The sequence below is a fragment of the Miniopterus schreibersii genome (assembly GCF_964146895.1).
Source record: "Miniopterus schreibersii genome assembly, chromosome: 12".
NCBI lineage: Eukaryota > Metazoa > Chordata > Mammalia > Chiroptera > Miniopteridae > Miniopterus > Miniopterus schreibersii.
Genome location: NC_138112.1, coordinates 9066727 through 9083633, shown reverse-complemented (window position 1 = coordinate 9083633; position 16907 = coordinate 9066727). Strand labels below are relative to the sequence as shown.

The window sequence follows — 16907 nt, the reverse complement described above, 5'->3', positions numbered from 1 at the left end:
GACTGCAATGTAGGGATAAAGATTCGAGAGAAATGCAACTCAGATATCTCAATTTACACTGGAATTTCCACACCAAAAATACAGCAAGTACTGAAACGAATTAGATTCCTGGAAGAAGAGGAGGGCTGGAATTTTTAGTGAGAAGGGGCTGCCCTCTGCTGGACACTAGGTTAGTCTCTATGATGGCCCTGCAGGCAAGGCTTCCAGAAAGAGTGACACACTTGGGAGTAAAACAAAACCAAAACCAAAACAGCATGGCAACACATTTAAACTTTGGTGATATTTTTCAGAATATACCCAGTAATAACAGACTGCGGAAACACAATTAAAGAAAAAGGCCTACGGAAAGGTGAAAGGGATGAGATGTTTAAAAATTCATAAGCTTCTTTTATAAATGTAGCACTGTAAAACCAGCCTCCTTTTCTCTATAGCTCCACAAATATTTCACTGGCAAGAAAAAAATGAGAGCACATTATAGGAAATACCAGGGAGGCTTAGAGACGTATTGTTAGTAGGGAGACAAGCAAGCAAGCCCAGTTCCTGAACGATACGTGGTGTTTTCTTGTTGGCTGAGTGAACGCATTTCAGGTCGTTTCCCTCAGAATGGGATTCACCTTTGCTCTCACATGTATGAGGCGTAGCAGCAGCTCCAGAGAAGCTCTGCAGAAGACCAGATAAACAGAGAGAAGCGTATAAAATCTACAAAGCAGGCCCCCCAACATGTCCTGAGCCAAAGGCCCCAATACTGCTACTTCTTCCCTTCCCCATTCTCCTGCTCAAGACAGCCACAGCAGTGCCAATGAACAGCGTGTGACACGTAAAGGCCAGGCGGTCTTCCCGAAGGTGGGGTCTGCCCGTTCACACGCTTTCCTCCCACCTGATACATAAAGTGGCATTTGAAATTGCCAAAATTAGCCGTTCCTTTTTTCCAGATGTGTTATCATTCAAATATACTGAGGGCAGCCTCTTCTCACTAAGAAAATTAACCAATGGTCTAAAACCAGATGGCTACAAGAAGTTATTGGCTATAAGGTCCGAGGATCAATGGGAAGAGAGCTACAGTAAATTATCAACATCCATTAGTGGACTTCAGTCCCTTATTAGTTAATTGTTTCCTAGAAAGTGGGGCCCAGAGAGAATGGAAGGAAAGGTTTGACAAGCTGGGAAAAGGAGAGAAAAGGGTCTGGGGAGGGCAAGAGGCCTAGGGTTGTAATTGGAAAGGATGACAAACATTTTGCCTTCCAGTCTCTAATATCAACAGCACTGGATATTAGAAAAATCACCTAAGGAGTTTTTTTTAATAATGATGCCTAGGCCCATCTAGGACGTTGACTCAGAACTCCACGGGGACGGCGGGAGCAAGCATAGAGTGGCAATTTTTTGAAGGGTCCTCAGATGATTCTCTCGTGCAGCTCTGGTTGAGAATCACTGCTCTATAGGTCCATCTTCTCCAGCGCTGAGTACAATGCTGCTGAGACAGGTAGCAAACAGACCAAAAAGCATTCCCTCCTCACTGGGCAACTTGGGACTCAAGAGGTAAAAGGGCAAATTACATACCAATGGCACCAGTTGCTGAACACTGGTTCTGCAGGCAAATGAAGGCCAAAGAGGAAGCCTTGAAAGGCAGGTTTGGGCTGATATCCATGGCTGCAGGTCTGTGATAGAAAAGTTAGTTTTAACTCATACAATATTTTGGCTGTTTGGATCCTCCAGTGACCTGGTTTATACTTTTATCTCCAGGCATGTAAGGACAGACCAAGCAGCCCAGAAACTAGAAGCAAAATAGAAAACAAAAAATCCTACCCCCTTGAAGTAGTTTATGAAGATAGCTTAAGAGTTACTTAAATTTTTTAAAAATGTCCATACCCAGGTAAAATGCTATTTAACCCAACTTTCAATCACAACTATTTATTCTAAGAAGTTACAATAGGAGTTCTCAGTCTGTCTGTGCCACTACAATTCTGTAATCTCATGTCCTTTATCTGAATTTCCCTCATTTCATTTATCAAATGTTGGTTACAATGTCAGGTCTGCAGTTGAACTCCATAGCTATGAGAGCCAAAACAGCTTTGAGTTTTTTTAAAAAACACTAGCTACTTGATATTATTGAATTAGAATGTATCACTACAAAGTCATCCTGCAATTAGATTTCCTTTTCCTAGCAAGGCGTGTAGCTTGTAGTAACAGAGCACCACCTCAGTCCTGGAGGACAGGCTTTCAGCCTCACATTCATTCTGGTCTCCTGGGCTAAGTCTGACCCTCCAAATCAAGTAATAGTAGAAAAACTCAATGAAGGTACCCAAGCTTTCCTTTTAGAAGGTACTCTGAGGAGTCTGCCAGTGTGTGAAAGTCTGTGTACTTCAGGATTCCTAAAATACACACAATGTCAAGCCTCAGTCATATCTTCCAAACTGGCTTTTGGGTACCACAGGACGTATGACTTGCTGTACTTTCTGTGGTTTAGAAATATGCCAAATTGAAAGCGACAGTTGTATGTTAGTTCCAGGTTTCTTTTTACTTTTCTTCCTTCATTGTCCATAAACATGTACAGTCCTAATGTGCTCAGATAACTGTGTAGATGTGTGACATGGTCTTTCTCCCTAGACATGCCAGCAATGCTCCTGAGACAGGTTTACAAGGGATGCATGTGAACATTGTATGTCATTAGTAAAGACAGTAGGTTCTCGAGAGGGTTAAGGAAAGGAAGTAACACAGGGGTCTGAAGTCTTGAAAGGCTTCTTAGAAGAAAGGGAGATTCAAGCTGACCCTATAGGTAAAAATGACACAGAGGATGACCCTTCTAGACAGGGGAAAAGAATTATATTAATAAAGCATCCATCTGTAAAACCACCCGGGAAAAGAAACCACACTAGGTTTCATGAGTATTTTGGGTCTTATGGGAAAAAAACTGACCACCAGTGTTTTAAAACCAGATGGCTACAGGAAGTTATTGGCTGTAAGTTACGAGGTATAAGAATGAAATAAGGAATTCATTCATAAAAGTTTTTTTGCTCCTAATGATTCCTGACAAAGGGGGGAATTACCTAAATGTTGGATATTACTAGATCCACATTTCTACGAATATTAAGATTTTCGCATCATGAAAATTCTTAATCCAAAGACTTAAGGTGAAACCCTGAAACTCTTTCTTTTAGTTACAACACTGATACACTAATTCCTACTGTGCGTAGTTTTTCCACAAATAAAATAAAACCAACCCTCACCAGGCTTCCCAAAGGCTTTGTCCTAGAGTTTTCAGAAGTATTTTGAGCTATTTGGACTGGAGGAGAAGGCGGGTATATACACTGAAGGGTGGGAGTGAGATAAATGGAAGGGGTGGAGCTCATTCAGTTTCCAATCTCCACCAAAGACTTAAAAGCTAAAAGCAAAAGACAAAATATCACCTTAAGAAGAGAAAAATCAAACTACCAAGATTTATTTAACTTTTTTCTTTCACAGAAAATACAAGTATGCAATGTAAACACTGACACGTGAAATAAAGCACAAGGGTCAGGAAGACAATCACTTGGACAAGCTCCTGCTTCGGCACTCGACTGCTTCCTGGCTTCATTTGCAGCATGAATCACATGGTTACATATATTGGAAAAATTGAAGGCAACATTCACTTAGATTTATTGAAACACCAGAGAGCCTCTGAAATCCAACAATGCCATAGAGAAGTCTGATCTTTCTCTTGTAAAAAAATAAAGCTGAACACATGTCCATTTATCGATTTACCAAGGCATTTAATTTAATGTAGGAGAGCAAGAATGAATTAACACATGATCTTTAATATGCCTGTGGAGGCAAAGATGAAATTGTGCCTCTTTCCCCTCTCCAGAGAAAATAAAATTAACCAAATTAAAAGCAGAGCTGCCTGACACTGGCCAGATGACAGCACAATCACAGTGAGTTCTTATTTCAGTAAATCCCAGAAAATGCAAAACATGAGAAAGGACTGACATTGGTGCTTTGCCCAAATGGTAAAGCCAGATCCAGTGCTGCAGAACCACATGGGGTTTTCATGGTTCTTTCCCGGAACTCCAAACTAGGAAAAATGACCCAAATAAATCGTTGGGATCAAGAACCACCTTGATTTAAAACAATGTTTCTAAACTTGAATTCAGCAATAAAGAGTATGGGCTTCAATTTTCTGTGATTATCCTAAGAAATTAAAATGATCAGTCTTCCCCTGGCTGGGTAGCTCAGTTGGTTAGAGCATCTTCTTGATACTCCAAGGTTGTAGGTTCGATCCCCAGTCAGGGCACATACAAGAAGCAACCAATGAATACATAAATTAGTGGAACAATAAATCGATCTCTCTTTCTCTCTCTCAAATCGATAAAAAAGATAAATAAAATGACCAGTCTTCTTTCTTATCAGATGACGACGACCCGGTAGCAGGTAAACCTTGATAACAGATGCCTACTATACAGTCTGGATCAGTAATGGAACTCTGTCATAAGATCTGGCATTCAGATATGGCTGCTTAAGACATCAGAGCCCTGGCATTGCCCAGTACACCCACTCCTGCACTCAGATCCACAATCAAAGGTTATTATAAACAACCCATACTCCTCCATTCCTTGATACTCCATAATCTATGGAGAAAAAGTGCCTCAGATACTTTATACTTATAGTGGGCAGGGCAGAACGGTCAGCTCATGCTGAACACGGATTCTCTAGAAGAGAAATGTTACTCTGACCAGGTGTTTGAAACTCCTTTTCCCAGGCCAGCTAATCTCCCTGTACTGCTGAGATGGAGATTTGTAAATGTGTTTATATAAATATCACATGAACGATACCTTCATAACAAAACCATTCATTTTTCTATCTCTGACCTACAGCATTTGGCACAGTGTTCTGCAGTTTATTGTGCTCTCACTAAAGATATACATAGAACAGAGAAAACCAAAATCAGGTTTTAAAAGGGATAGGAACTGATATTCCCAAGAAATCCCTGGATCAATCATGACCTTTTTCTGTGCTATGTTTCAGTAAGTTTCTGCTCAGGTGGCTTTTTATTTTCCACATGCAAGATGATAAAATAGATCAGCCCTGTTCCACTGTGATTAGTAAAAAGCCACTCATCATGGACCTCCCTTACCGAACTCTCCTATTACCTCTGCAAAAAGTACGTGCTTCAGCCACTGTGAAGCAATTCAGTGCACTATTAATGCAAGTACAGCAAGATATTTCACTGGAAATTCTCTATCCTGCAGTCAGACCAAATGTGCCAATATTTGGAAAAAAGAATTGAGAATTAAATGCCAGAGATCTTTAGAGCAGCAAGTGGGGCCCCAGTTTATCTTCATTCTCCAGGTGTCATTCTATATTGCACAGACCTGCTGCCTCCCCAGTGCTTCAACCGAACCCCACATACTTCTCCAAGGGAGACTTTTCACATGGTCACCAGCCACCTCTCCCCTCATCACTTCTTTCCTCCTCTCTTGGGATCAGTTCCTATTGAGAGCCCTTCTCTTTGAAAAATAAAAGATGGAAACTCCAAAAAATAGATCCAACCTATTTGCAGATACTAGACACAATCATCCTTAGGGAGATAAGGCACCTATAATGACACCCAAACTGACTATAGAAATGGAACTACTACTGGATCCTGCCTGTGTGGCTACAAAGAAGCATGACTTCCAAACATGAGCACTTTCCTGCCAGCTGCCAGGCTGTCCCAGGAAGCACTGCTGTGATGAGAGTCTAACCAACAGACAGACGAGGCTCCAGAGAACTTAAAGAAAAACAGGTAAAATTCTTCATTAAAACAGAAAGTTACACTATCAATCAAGTCCCTGGCCAACCTCATCATCTTTTCAAGTAATGTTTTCATAGTCAAGTGAGGAAATATGGAAGAGTATTAGATGAGACGACAACCCAGGTTCCAGTCCTAGTGCTATTACTTACTGGCTGTGTGACCTTGGGCAAGTCATTTTACCTCCCCCTGCAGTCTCAGTTTCTTAATCTATAAAATGGGTATAAAACCACTTGCTTTGTCTATCTCACGCTGTAACTGAGGATCAAATGAGATAATGCAAAAGTGCTTTATAAACTACAAAATAATGTATGTAAAGGCAAAATAATAGTACATACTTATTAAAATACTAGGCCTTTATAATTGCCTATCTGATGAGAACTGCCCCATGCAGGGTGTGCTTTGCAATATACGGACTCAAAAATAGCTGCTATAAATATACACTGTTTTGTCTTTTTTACTAGCATTGTTTAAAAAAGAGGAATTCTCAATTTCTTCAGAAATGGCCATGGAATTACTTACAAATGTGATGTTATCCAACTCTACCAATTAATAGAATTTTCTCCAAATATGTCCTGTACGGTTATAGTCTGGTCTATTGATACCTTTACACTGGGAAATCTTGAAGACAAGAAATAGCATGCTAAAATTTAGGGAAAAACACCCACATAGTTACAGGTTGTTGTAAAGGAAATAAAATGAAAATTGAGGCATCCTCAATAGCGAAATTAGGCCACAGTTTCTCACAGCGTTGCCTTTTTCCTGAGGTACCTCCAGGTCAGGGCCCTAGTTCTGTGAAGAGCGTTAGAGAAACTTGGTCTTGCTGGAGGGAAAAGGACATGTAGACTGTGCTCATCTTCAGCACTCGGATTTGAACAAGAAGGTCTGCTAGAAGCTGCCACAAGCCTTGGGGAGAAGCCCACATGGCCCCGGAGAGGCTTGCTAGTTCTCGGAGCATGGGGAAGAGCTCGCCACAGCCACCCAGTTCAGAGGCTTTCAGTTCTTCCTATGAGTTGATTCTGCTCTTCTCCGGTCTAGTAAATAATTGAACAGAAGAAAAAACATGAGATGTGGAACTCTATCTACCTGGACTTAGGGCCTTTCTCTGCCTAGCTGCCGGAAGGTTGCATGCAGAACAGAGACACGGGCAAGAAGTGAACGTGCTTGACTTTGACCAGCCCAAAGCACCCAGATTCCAGGGTTTGTGTCAGGTGGCCTTTATTATAAATGTTACAAGCGATGACTGGGAAGGAGTCCCACCACTGGAATCGCTAGAACAGGATGGCTGTCCTCTGGGGCCACAGGTGTGTTGCTAACCTCCGCTTTTCTTCCTGACTTGCTTTGCTTTCCGGGGTTTGAGGATGGTGTAGTTTGCATACACTGTATACTGATCAGACAGGAAGGGGACATAAAATGCCCGCAGCAGCTTTGAAGATCTGAAAAACAAGAGCAAAAAAAAGACAGAATTTTATCATTTGCGAGAATTTACTAATGGCATTGAAAAGGATTCAAGGAAATAAACTAAGTGCTATAGTAAGGATGTTTTATATAAGCAGCACAGAAAAGTCTGTTTTAGCTCCTAGATCATGATCAAAGACTTAATCAAAACCAAGTACCTTGTTACCCACACTAAAAAGACAGGCCCCCCTATCAAGACACAGCATATCCTTCAAAATAGCTCTAGGTCTTTACTTTGCATTAGCATATACCACAAAAAAGTTCCAGGCCAATCAAAGGACTACTATTATTGAAATAAATTCTTAATACCCAATGGTTTCTGCACCTAAGAAACTATAAAGATGCTCAAATGACCCTGACTCCAGTACTAAATTTTCCTAGAGAGATAAAAGTATGTCTGGGCTTCCTGTGCATAGTGTTCCAGCAATTCTTTTTTTTTTTTTAATTTTTATTGATTTGAGAGAAAGGAAAAGAGAAAAAGAGGGAGAAAGAGAGGGAGAGAGAGAAACTTCAATTTGTTGTTCCACTTATTTATGCATTCATTGGTTGATTCTTGTATTTACCCAGATTAGGGATCGAACCTGCAAGCTTGGTGTATCGGGATGACACTCTAATCAACCGAGCTACCTGGCCAGGGCTCTAGCAATTCTTAAGTCAAAGAGAGAGTCTTACACACAAGCTAATGTCATGACATGTCCCTAGCAAGTTATAATATGTATATATTTGTTATTAAAATACAGAAAGAGATAAAAACCTGAATTTCTTATGAGTTTCTAAAGAATGTGAAAAACACATCGTTTATTGAACTTTTAGTATTGGACAAACACTGGGAAAAGTGTTTACACTTTTAAAGGTAATATTTAATCTATCCATAACCCTAGAGCACATGATATGATTATCCCTAGTTTATAGATGGGAACTGAGGCTTACATAGATTAATTACCTTGCCCAGGGTCACACAGTAAGTGGCAGAGCCCTCATTCAAATCCAGACTGGATTCCAGATTCTGTGCTCAACCACTATGGTTTATCCTGCATCCCAGCAGCAGGCTAACAGGATTCATCACTTTAGAGAAAAAGTGGCAGTGACAGTTTCAAATTCTGTATCAAGTATTATTTCTTGACTGTGATTTCTGAGTCAAAAAATCAAAGTTGGCCCAGTGACTGCCACCCTAAATGAGGAAGCTGAAGGGTATTCCATTGCCAGTCCTTTTCCAGACTCTAAACTTGTAAATGTCACGTCAATGTGGCATTTGCACTGGCAGCCTACCCCTGGGTCTGGCAGACTCCCGTAATGCCTGCACACAATGATATCATGCTTGGCATACACACCCCGCAGAGATTCTTCCGGCTGGGCCACTAGCAGTGCCTGTGCTCAACAGAGATGCACTTCACTACAACGGCTAACAGCTCAAGGGCTGTGCGAGAAAAAGAGGCTTAGAGGAGATGCACGCGAGATAAAGCAGGGCTCCTGCAAACAGATGGAACAGGAGGAGGGAGCAATACCTGAGTCAGAAAGAAGTTAATTTATTCTTTCAGTCCATGCTGCACAGATAAGGGAAAGGTCAGAACAGAAGGCTCTAAGCCAGAGCAAACTCCTGCAAGCTTAAGTGTGGTGAAGAAAGGCTAACACTAATGAAATGTCATTTCCATTCAGTTGACTCCACGATAAAAGCTTCATTAACAGAGTCAGCACATACTGCCAGTCAACTCAGTCCTCGGTATAATGCTAGGGCCACTGGGCCCAATTTTAGTTTTTTACTTTCTTTTTGGAACAATTCCTTACTATTTGAGACGGTTATTATTTCATAATATTAATCTTTTAGAGTCTTCCAAAGAACAAAGACAGATATTTATTTTTAAAAATAGAATAAAACTTATTTTACTTTTTAATTACCACGTAGATCCATTGTACCCTTTTATAAATTTAAGCTATATTATAGGATCTTAGTGGTCTCATTTTTCCTGTATCTTGGATTATTTACAACTTGCTTTGTGAAAAAAGACTAAAATAATAAGAAAAAGGAAAATGATGAAATTACAAAACAGAATGATGCAAAAGTAAAATAAATGATCACTACTGAATTATCCTTCAATTCCTTATAGCACTGTCCAAAGTGTTACATCATCTTTAAATAAAGCATAAAAGACTAAAGACATTATCTTTATAGTCTGCTTTTAGCTTTCACTAAACATAGTTGAGAATTCAGAATTTTAAAAATTTCAGTCCATAATGACAATGAGAAGAAAACTGACAGAAGACATTTCACAAGTATTAGACAAAACAGCAGATGAATGACAAGAGACAAACAGTAGCACTCAAGAATCTTGAAGGATACAGATGATAAATAAAAAATTCAATGAACTGATCATTTTAATTGGTGTTTATAAATCTAAAAATAAAAATGTTTGAATTATAAAGCAAAAAAGATAGCTGTCCTCCCTTTGGCAAGATTGAGCCATTAAAGGTCTCAAAAAATACTTCAAATTTTGCATCTTGTTGATACAAGCGCAAGAACAACCAGAAGCAATAAGCTAGAACCTATTAGAGATGATTCTGAAGCCCAGAACCAGTATTTTCAAGATGCATATATTCCAGGTTCACACATGACAGCCGAGGAGCAGTTAGTTGTATTCACACACCACACACACACAAAACCAGGAGAAAATGGAATATTTGGGGTTGCTATATTTAAATTATTAAAATTTCAAATGAAGTAGGTTTTTTTTTACTATGCTGTTATTCTTATTTTAAAAAGTTATTTATAAAATAGCTAAAAAATATTTTTAAAAAAGGGTCTTTTGGGCGAAGGCAGTAAATGGTGATGGCTATTTTTCCTGGTATACTGATAGATCATGCCAAAAAGTTCTAAAAGATCATTTCAGAACACTGTCTTGGGCTTTTCACGGGACAAATCATCAGCAAAAATACTCACTATCCTGAAATAGAAGAAGAGCCACTATGCATTATTGTCGAGGGCAAAAGGCAATTGAACTGAAATAAAGAGATAAAGGAGATTGAGACAAAAAATATATAACAGAGGATTAGTACCTAGAATATATTAAGTGTTCCTGCAATCAATAAGACAACTCAGAGGAAAAAATGACAAAGGATATGAACAGAGAAAAGAAATGTAAATGCCAATAAACATATGACATAATATTCACTATTATCAGGGAAATGTAAATCTAGATATAATTGTTCAAAACTCAGGTTTGCAAAAGTTAAAAAGTCTGACGGTATCAAACACTGGTGAGCAATTAGGAAGCATATTGCCACTGAAAGTGGAAAACTGCACAGCCACTTAGAAAGGCAATTTTAACAGTATCAATTAAAACAAACTAGGCAGCCCCTATGTGGTACAGCAGGGGATTTTTATTTTGTACTTTACTCCATGTTGCTTTCTTTTTACAACCTACTTTGCTTTCCATTTGTTATGATAAAGAATTTCAAACATACAAAAGTAGACAAAATACTATTTTACTTGTAATTATTTTGAAAAACCAATAGATAAGTTTTTAAATAAAGAAAATCTTAATCTTTAAAACAAACCAACCTCTGTTTTTACTATGTGCAGGGCCTTGTGTGCTGGCCCTGATGACATAAAAGCCTCTGTTCTCAATGAGCTAATAATCTAGTCGGTAGAAACAGAATATGAGTGAAAAGTAACCATAGCTTAGCATATACTAAATACTAAATAGCTGATAATGTTCAAAGTGATAATGTGCACATTCAGAAGAGAGGACAGGCTGCATAGGTGTGCAAGTTATTTACTAGACATTATTCCATTTTACCCACCCAACATTCCAAGATACACTAATCAAGAAAAGCAACTCGCTCATTCATAAGCAAAGCTATAGGCATTTTAGGTCAGATGCTCTGTTCATTCAGTGGCAACTGGAGAATCACCTGAACAAAATCCAAACCCTTTCTCATGGCCTACAGAGTCCTGGGGGATCTAGCCCTTCCTTAGTTGTCCCACTTCGCCTCATGCCATTTTCCTCCTTGCCCACTGCACTCCCACCACACTGGCCTCCTTTCAGTTCCTCAAAAGGATAAGTTCTTTCTTACCCTATGGCCTTTGCATATGCTCTCCCGCCTCTGCCTGGAATACTCTTGCACCGTTTTTCTCATCACTAAACCCATCTCATTTTTCATTCCTTATCTTAAAAGTTACCTTTGAGAGGTCTTCCAATCATCCAGGGAAAGCCTAGATTTCCACTTCTATTATTTAATCTCTCTCAGTGCGCCTTGTGTGTTTCTTCGTTACACTTCACAATTTGTAATTACATATTATTCGTTAACTTGTTGACTGTCTGTTCCCCCACCCCCAGATTTCTGGGATCAGGTCTGTTTATTTACCAATAGCATATAGTGTCTGGCACATAGTAAGCGCTGAAAAACATGGATAGATGAAGGCAGGCATGAAGGCAGGGAGGCAGGGAGACAGGGAGGCAAGGATTTTATACAAATGAGATCTGAGTTTAATTCAATCCAGTTCAATCACAAGTAACTGAGCACCACGTCAAGCAAAGGGTTAAGTGCCAGGAATACAATAATGGAGAGAGAGGTTCCTATTCTCAATGAGGAATTCAAAGTTCAACTGAATGTGCAGTTTGGAATAACCATCTTGCTAAGGACAAACACTGGTCTGGCTTGGATACATCAATAGATCCCAGAAGCATCCTGATTCTGCCATGTTTCCTCAGTGTGCAATCTTAAGAAATTCAGCATCAAATTCTAGATAATGTGTTCAGGAAGCAAGGAGGCATTTCTAGTTAAGCCAGAACACACAACTGTATAAAAAGTGGCCACTAAATATCAGAAGAAGTGAAGAATCTATTTATCAGAGCTTGGTAAAAGAAAAATCCTCATTAGATGAATCTCCTTTTCGCCTACAGATTCTACTTCTGATCTTGAATAACATTATTGATCATTAACATCTAAAGGCACTAATTTCTTCAAGAAGATGATGTGAGGAACAGGCAATATGCACACCTCTGAGCTGGGATGGGAACATTCTGTGCTTTTTTTAACCAAAAGAACAAGTTGGGTTGAATTCTTCATTCCTGAAACTACAGCTGCTGTTCTATGCATTTCTTTACCATGAACAGCTTTAATATGCTAAGCATGACTAGGGCCTTTTAAATTGTTATAGTGTATTATTGCTGCAAAAAGGAAAATGAAATTGGTTACTTGCCTTTGAAAAGAGCAGTTGAGCACTGGAATAACGTGTGTGTGCACATATTTATACAGAAACAAAGATTAGACTGAATCACAAATTAGAACAAAACTAATGCCTATCAAGACTCATGAAATGCCAACGTATTGCCCTGGGGAAGCACAGGCAGCATACTTTTGGGAGACATAAAATATATGCCTCTATCATGAAAATGGAAATACTTTTCTTACCAGTGAGCAAGTCACCAAGCAATTCAAAGATGAAACAGACTTGGACAAAGCAATTGCCTGAATAGCATAATTAGCTGACAACTCAGAATGTTTTCTAATTCAATTACCAGCCAAGTTTATCAGGGTTAGAGAGCATTCTGCTGTGGAGATTTAAATCTCTTGCTGACGTCAATGGAAGACTGGCTGCCAGTCCCTGATGTCTCTAGTTTAGCAGACACATATGGAAATGCTGGGTAAATTTTTCATTGTTAAAAGAAAACATCCAAAGTACTCAGGTTTTCTCTTTTATTGTTATCCACCCATCCATCCATCCAAATATTAATGTCGACGTAGTCTAAGCTGACTGGCAGTTCTTTGTTTTTGAACCTAGTTTCCTCTCGCTCTCTCTTGCACTTAGCTCACATTTTAATGACACTTTCTATAGCCCTTGGCTCAGAACAGGACTTTCACAGAAATCTTTGGTTCTGAATAGAATCTCAGAATCCCCTCAAGACTTCCTCTAAGCCATAGTCAACCTATAGTCCCAAGAACTGCTCAAAAAGCTGGAAAGCAGCAAAAATGTGACTCTTCTTTAATATTCTCTAACAGGAAATGGGGTGAGGGCCATTACTCTAATGGTAAGTAACACACAGGTGACATTTATAGCACAAAAGAGAAATGAACACAGGAGTTACATGCTAAATTTATTCTCTACTAGGATGTTGGTCTCTTGAAGATAGGACCTGAACTAAACTGCTGTATCTCCAACTTTCAGAACAGTGCCACAATAAGTGTTCATCAGTAGTCTGTGAATGAATGAATGGCTCTGCCCAGACCCTCAAATCAGAGCATTAGTTTACCTCACTTCTGGCAATATTCATCCTCCACAAGAAAAGGAAGTATCAAAAATAATATGAAGCTCTTCTTTCTCTTTTCTTCCCAAAAATTCAGTCCTAAAGCCATTAGGTGGGGCAGAGCAAAGTGGGAGTCCATGGTGTGTGGTGAGGGGAGGGGAAGCTGCAGCAGCCCGTGAAACGTTCGAGCACCAGGACTTGTAGAGGGCATCCACATTAGCAAAGAAAATATTAATGCTAAAGGTCAAGTACCTCACCCAGGTTTCGGTTTACACAGAAATTGCTCAATCATTACCCATGTGACCAAAATGACATTCACTTTCAGCATGCATGTCCAATAGACCCTTGACATTCAATGACTACATTCATAGTTTTGACTATTGGTCACAATCTCCAAAGATCCACACTGTGCGATGATTTAGAAGTTTGCTGAGGCACAAAATGGAATCACAGCACTGCATGACTGTTTATAGAGTGAGTCACTTCACTTATTCTTGGCTCTTGGCCAACCATCTGACATCATAACCTCTTGACCAGTCACTTTTAGCCAATATTCAGAATGAGGATTGAGAAAAAAACTGCTGTTAGGCACCAGGCCATTTTCTGACCTTCATTCCCACCAAGGCGGCTGGGGAAATGCACTTCACCGGTATACCTTCCATCTGAGAGCTACTTGGACATGGAGGTTACTATACGCTCCACCCACCACTCCTGGGGAGAAAACACTGAGCAGTGTTCAAGGTGTTGCCCCTGCTCTTTGGACACTCATATGGGCTATGTTTCTATGTGACAAATAGGAAGTAGCATTGGAGGCCACATCAGGTAGATGATTCTGGCAAGCTCTACAGAAATGAAATAAAAAATGAGTATACTTTAAAATAACTCAACAATCTTTATTACATCAAATAAGGGCATCAAAAATTTCTGAAGAAATCCTTATTTCACCTTTTTTTTTCTTTTTACTCTAACATAAATCTAATTTTAAGAATGTGAAATACATCAAATAATCAATAAATATTTTCTGAGACTCTACTATGTGCTAGGAGCTGTACAGAATCAACAAGAGGTGTGTGTGGTTCTAACTCTCAAGGAGTTTAGAACAGAACCCTCTGATGATGCTAGCTACTTGATCTAAGCCAACTAAAAGTAGTGGCTGTCCTAAAACACTGGATAGTCTTCAAACCCGAGAGTCTCTTTCATATGGACTTGGAGCACAGATGGTCTGTATATAGTCTCTTTCTACAGAACTAATTTTATAACAATGGAAAACAGACTCTAAGCTTCAGAAAAACAAAAAAGGTTTATTCCTCTTAAAATGTCAGCAGATCTCAATACTTAAGCAGCTGAAGAAACAAGGAGCAAAACACCAATGTGTTTTGAAGCCAAATCTAGCCTCAGGTAGCTCTGCAGATGAAAGGTCTCAGGAAAGTACCTGGGGAGACTGGGAAAAGGAAAGGTAAAAGCTGATAAAGAAACAGAAAGTATAGGAGAATAGTGAGCTGATAAAGAATCACAAAAGTAGAGAAACTCTGACCTCCTCTTCCTTACAGTTTCTCTGTATTCTTGGCATAGATGCAGGAGCTGAAGATACCACCATGACTGATGTGTAGGGAGACAAGATCACTTCAATTACTGGTTAAGAGGGAGAACTAATTCCACCCAAAGGGTATGAACACCATCTGAAGTGCTTCAAACCACTGGCCTGCAATCAAATTCTGCCATGGTGTGCAGTCTCCCTTTCTACCTGGGTAGTAAGAAGCTGCAGATGGAAACAGCCTGTTGGACTATTTTGTGTGCCATATGTCTCTTCTGAAAGAAATCTCCTTTAAAAAGAAAAATTTCAAAAAGTATCAAATTCGAATGAAGAATGGCATCAAAAGAGCTGTGATGGTTTTAAAACATGTCCATAAATTCTTTCACACCCTTCCCAGACACAGGGAAAGTTTAATTCCTCTCCCTTGAACAGGGGCTACTCCAGTGGCTTTCTTTCAACGAAGAGAATGAGATGGGAATGTTGCTGTGTGAACTCTAAGGCTAGATCATAAAAAAAAAAAATTATATAGCTCTTGAGATACTAGCTCTTAGAAGCAAGCCACCATGCTGTGAGGAAACGCAGGCCACATAGAGAAGCCACCAGTAGGTGTTCTGGCCAACAGCCCCAGCTGAGAAATAGTCAACAGACAGCATTAACAGATAGACATGTGAGAAAGCCTTTGAGATGCCTCCAGGCCCAATCACCATCTGAAGGCCAATGCATAAGAACCCTGAGAGAAGCGGGAGCCTGGGAGGGATGGGAGATGGGTGGAGGGTGGTAAGGGGTGGAAATGGGGGACATCTATAATACTCTCAACAACAACAACAACAAAAGCGGGAGGAAAACCCACAAACCTCAGAGCTGATGAACTATCTATCAGAGCCCAGCCGACCCCCAGAACCATGAGAGAAAACAATAATAATAAATAATTGTTTTATATCACTAAGTTTGGGATGATTTGCTACACAGCAATAACTACTGGAACAAGAGCATCCAACTAATTTGCCCTTTACAGTGATTACTCCGATGATTTCTTATCTTCCAGAAATTAATAGTTCTGCTTATGCTAGGTTAGGGGCTGGGGGCCATGGACCAGATGACCACATAGCACCAAAAGGGATACAGGTGCGATGGACTCTTTAGGCCTCATCGCTGCTGGATTCACTTCATTGTGGAGGCTATCAGGAGAGTCAAAATCTCAGTGAAAATATCTCCGCAGCAGCTACAACTCAGTGGCCACTGAGAGTCCTTCGCAGCAGCAGGTGCTCTCAGCACAAGCCCCATCTCACTGCTGTCCCCTGACCAGAAAACACCACTCCACCACACCTGCTGAAGGCGCGAACTCCTAACTCCTTACTTATATCTACTCTTCACATAATTATAAATTTGAAACTCTGCCCTACTTAAGTCTCCACAAATTATCTCAAGCCCCTAACTGGGTGAGACTAAAATTCAGTTAGATGAGGTTAACCTGCTCCAAAACAGAGAATAAAATCTCACAATCCACAACCAAAGGCGAAAGCAAAGCAAGCAAGACAAAGGGACCTGCACTGAGGGAGGAAAGGGTGGGCAGCAAGTGGTGGTGCGGAGCAGGGGGAGGGCCTCCCACCCAGCTTCCAGAGCTGCAAACAGGCTCTGCTGCGCAGGAGGCCAACTCCAACACCCTGGAGAGACGCTTCCTGCCAGGCGCCCACAGCCACACCTCACCACGCTCAAAAAACCCACCACCGAGCTGGTGACTGAGTGCAACACTCTCCCTTCACTCCTCTCTGCAGAATCTCAGAGTAAGCATTACATCTACCTACAAGTAAGCAATTATATCATCCTTCAAAGGAAGAAAACATTTCTCTTATTTTAGAAACTATGCAATATGAGATGGCCATAGAATTTGATAAACCTTTATAAA

The 16907-nt window shown here is 40.1% G+C and overlaps 1 protein-coding gene across 3 annotated transcripts in view; it reads right to left on the bottom strand.

Moving 5' to 3' along the window:
• Positions 1 to 3401: 3401 nt before the first annotated feature.
• The window catches only part of ALG9 (ALG9 alpha-1,2-mannosyltransferase), an 87289-nt gene continuing 73783 nt past the window's right edge, over positions 3402 to 16907 (bottom strand). For 2 of the 3 annotated variants that reach the window (XM_081154634.1, XM_081154635.1), the window contains 2 exons: positions 7082 to 7200; positions 3402 to 6798 (listed from right to left, as the gene is read on the bottom strand). In XM_081154634.1, the coding sequence (XP_081010760.1) occupies positions 6761 to 6798; positions 7082 to 7200 (157 nt within the window). In that variant the 3' untranslated portion in view covers positions 3402 to 6760. Of the gene's footprint in view, positions 6799 to 6926; positions 7201 to 16907 lie in introns of those variants that run through there. The other variant, XM_081154636.1, reaches the window with a different exon arrangement.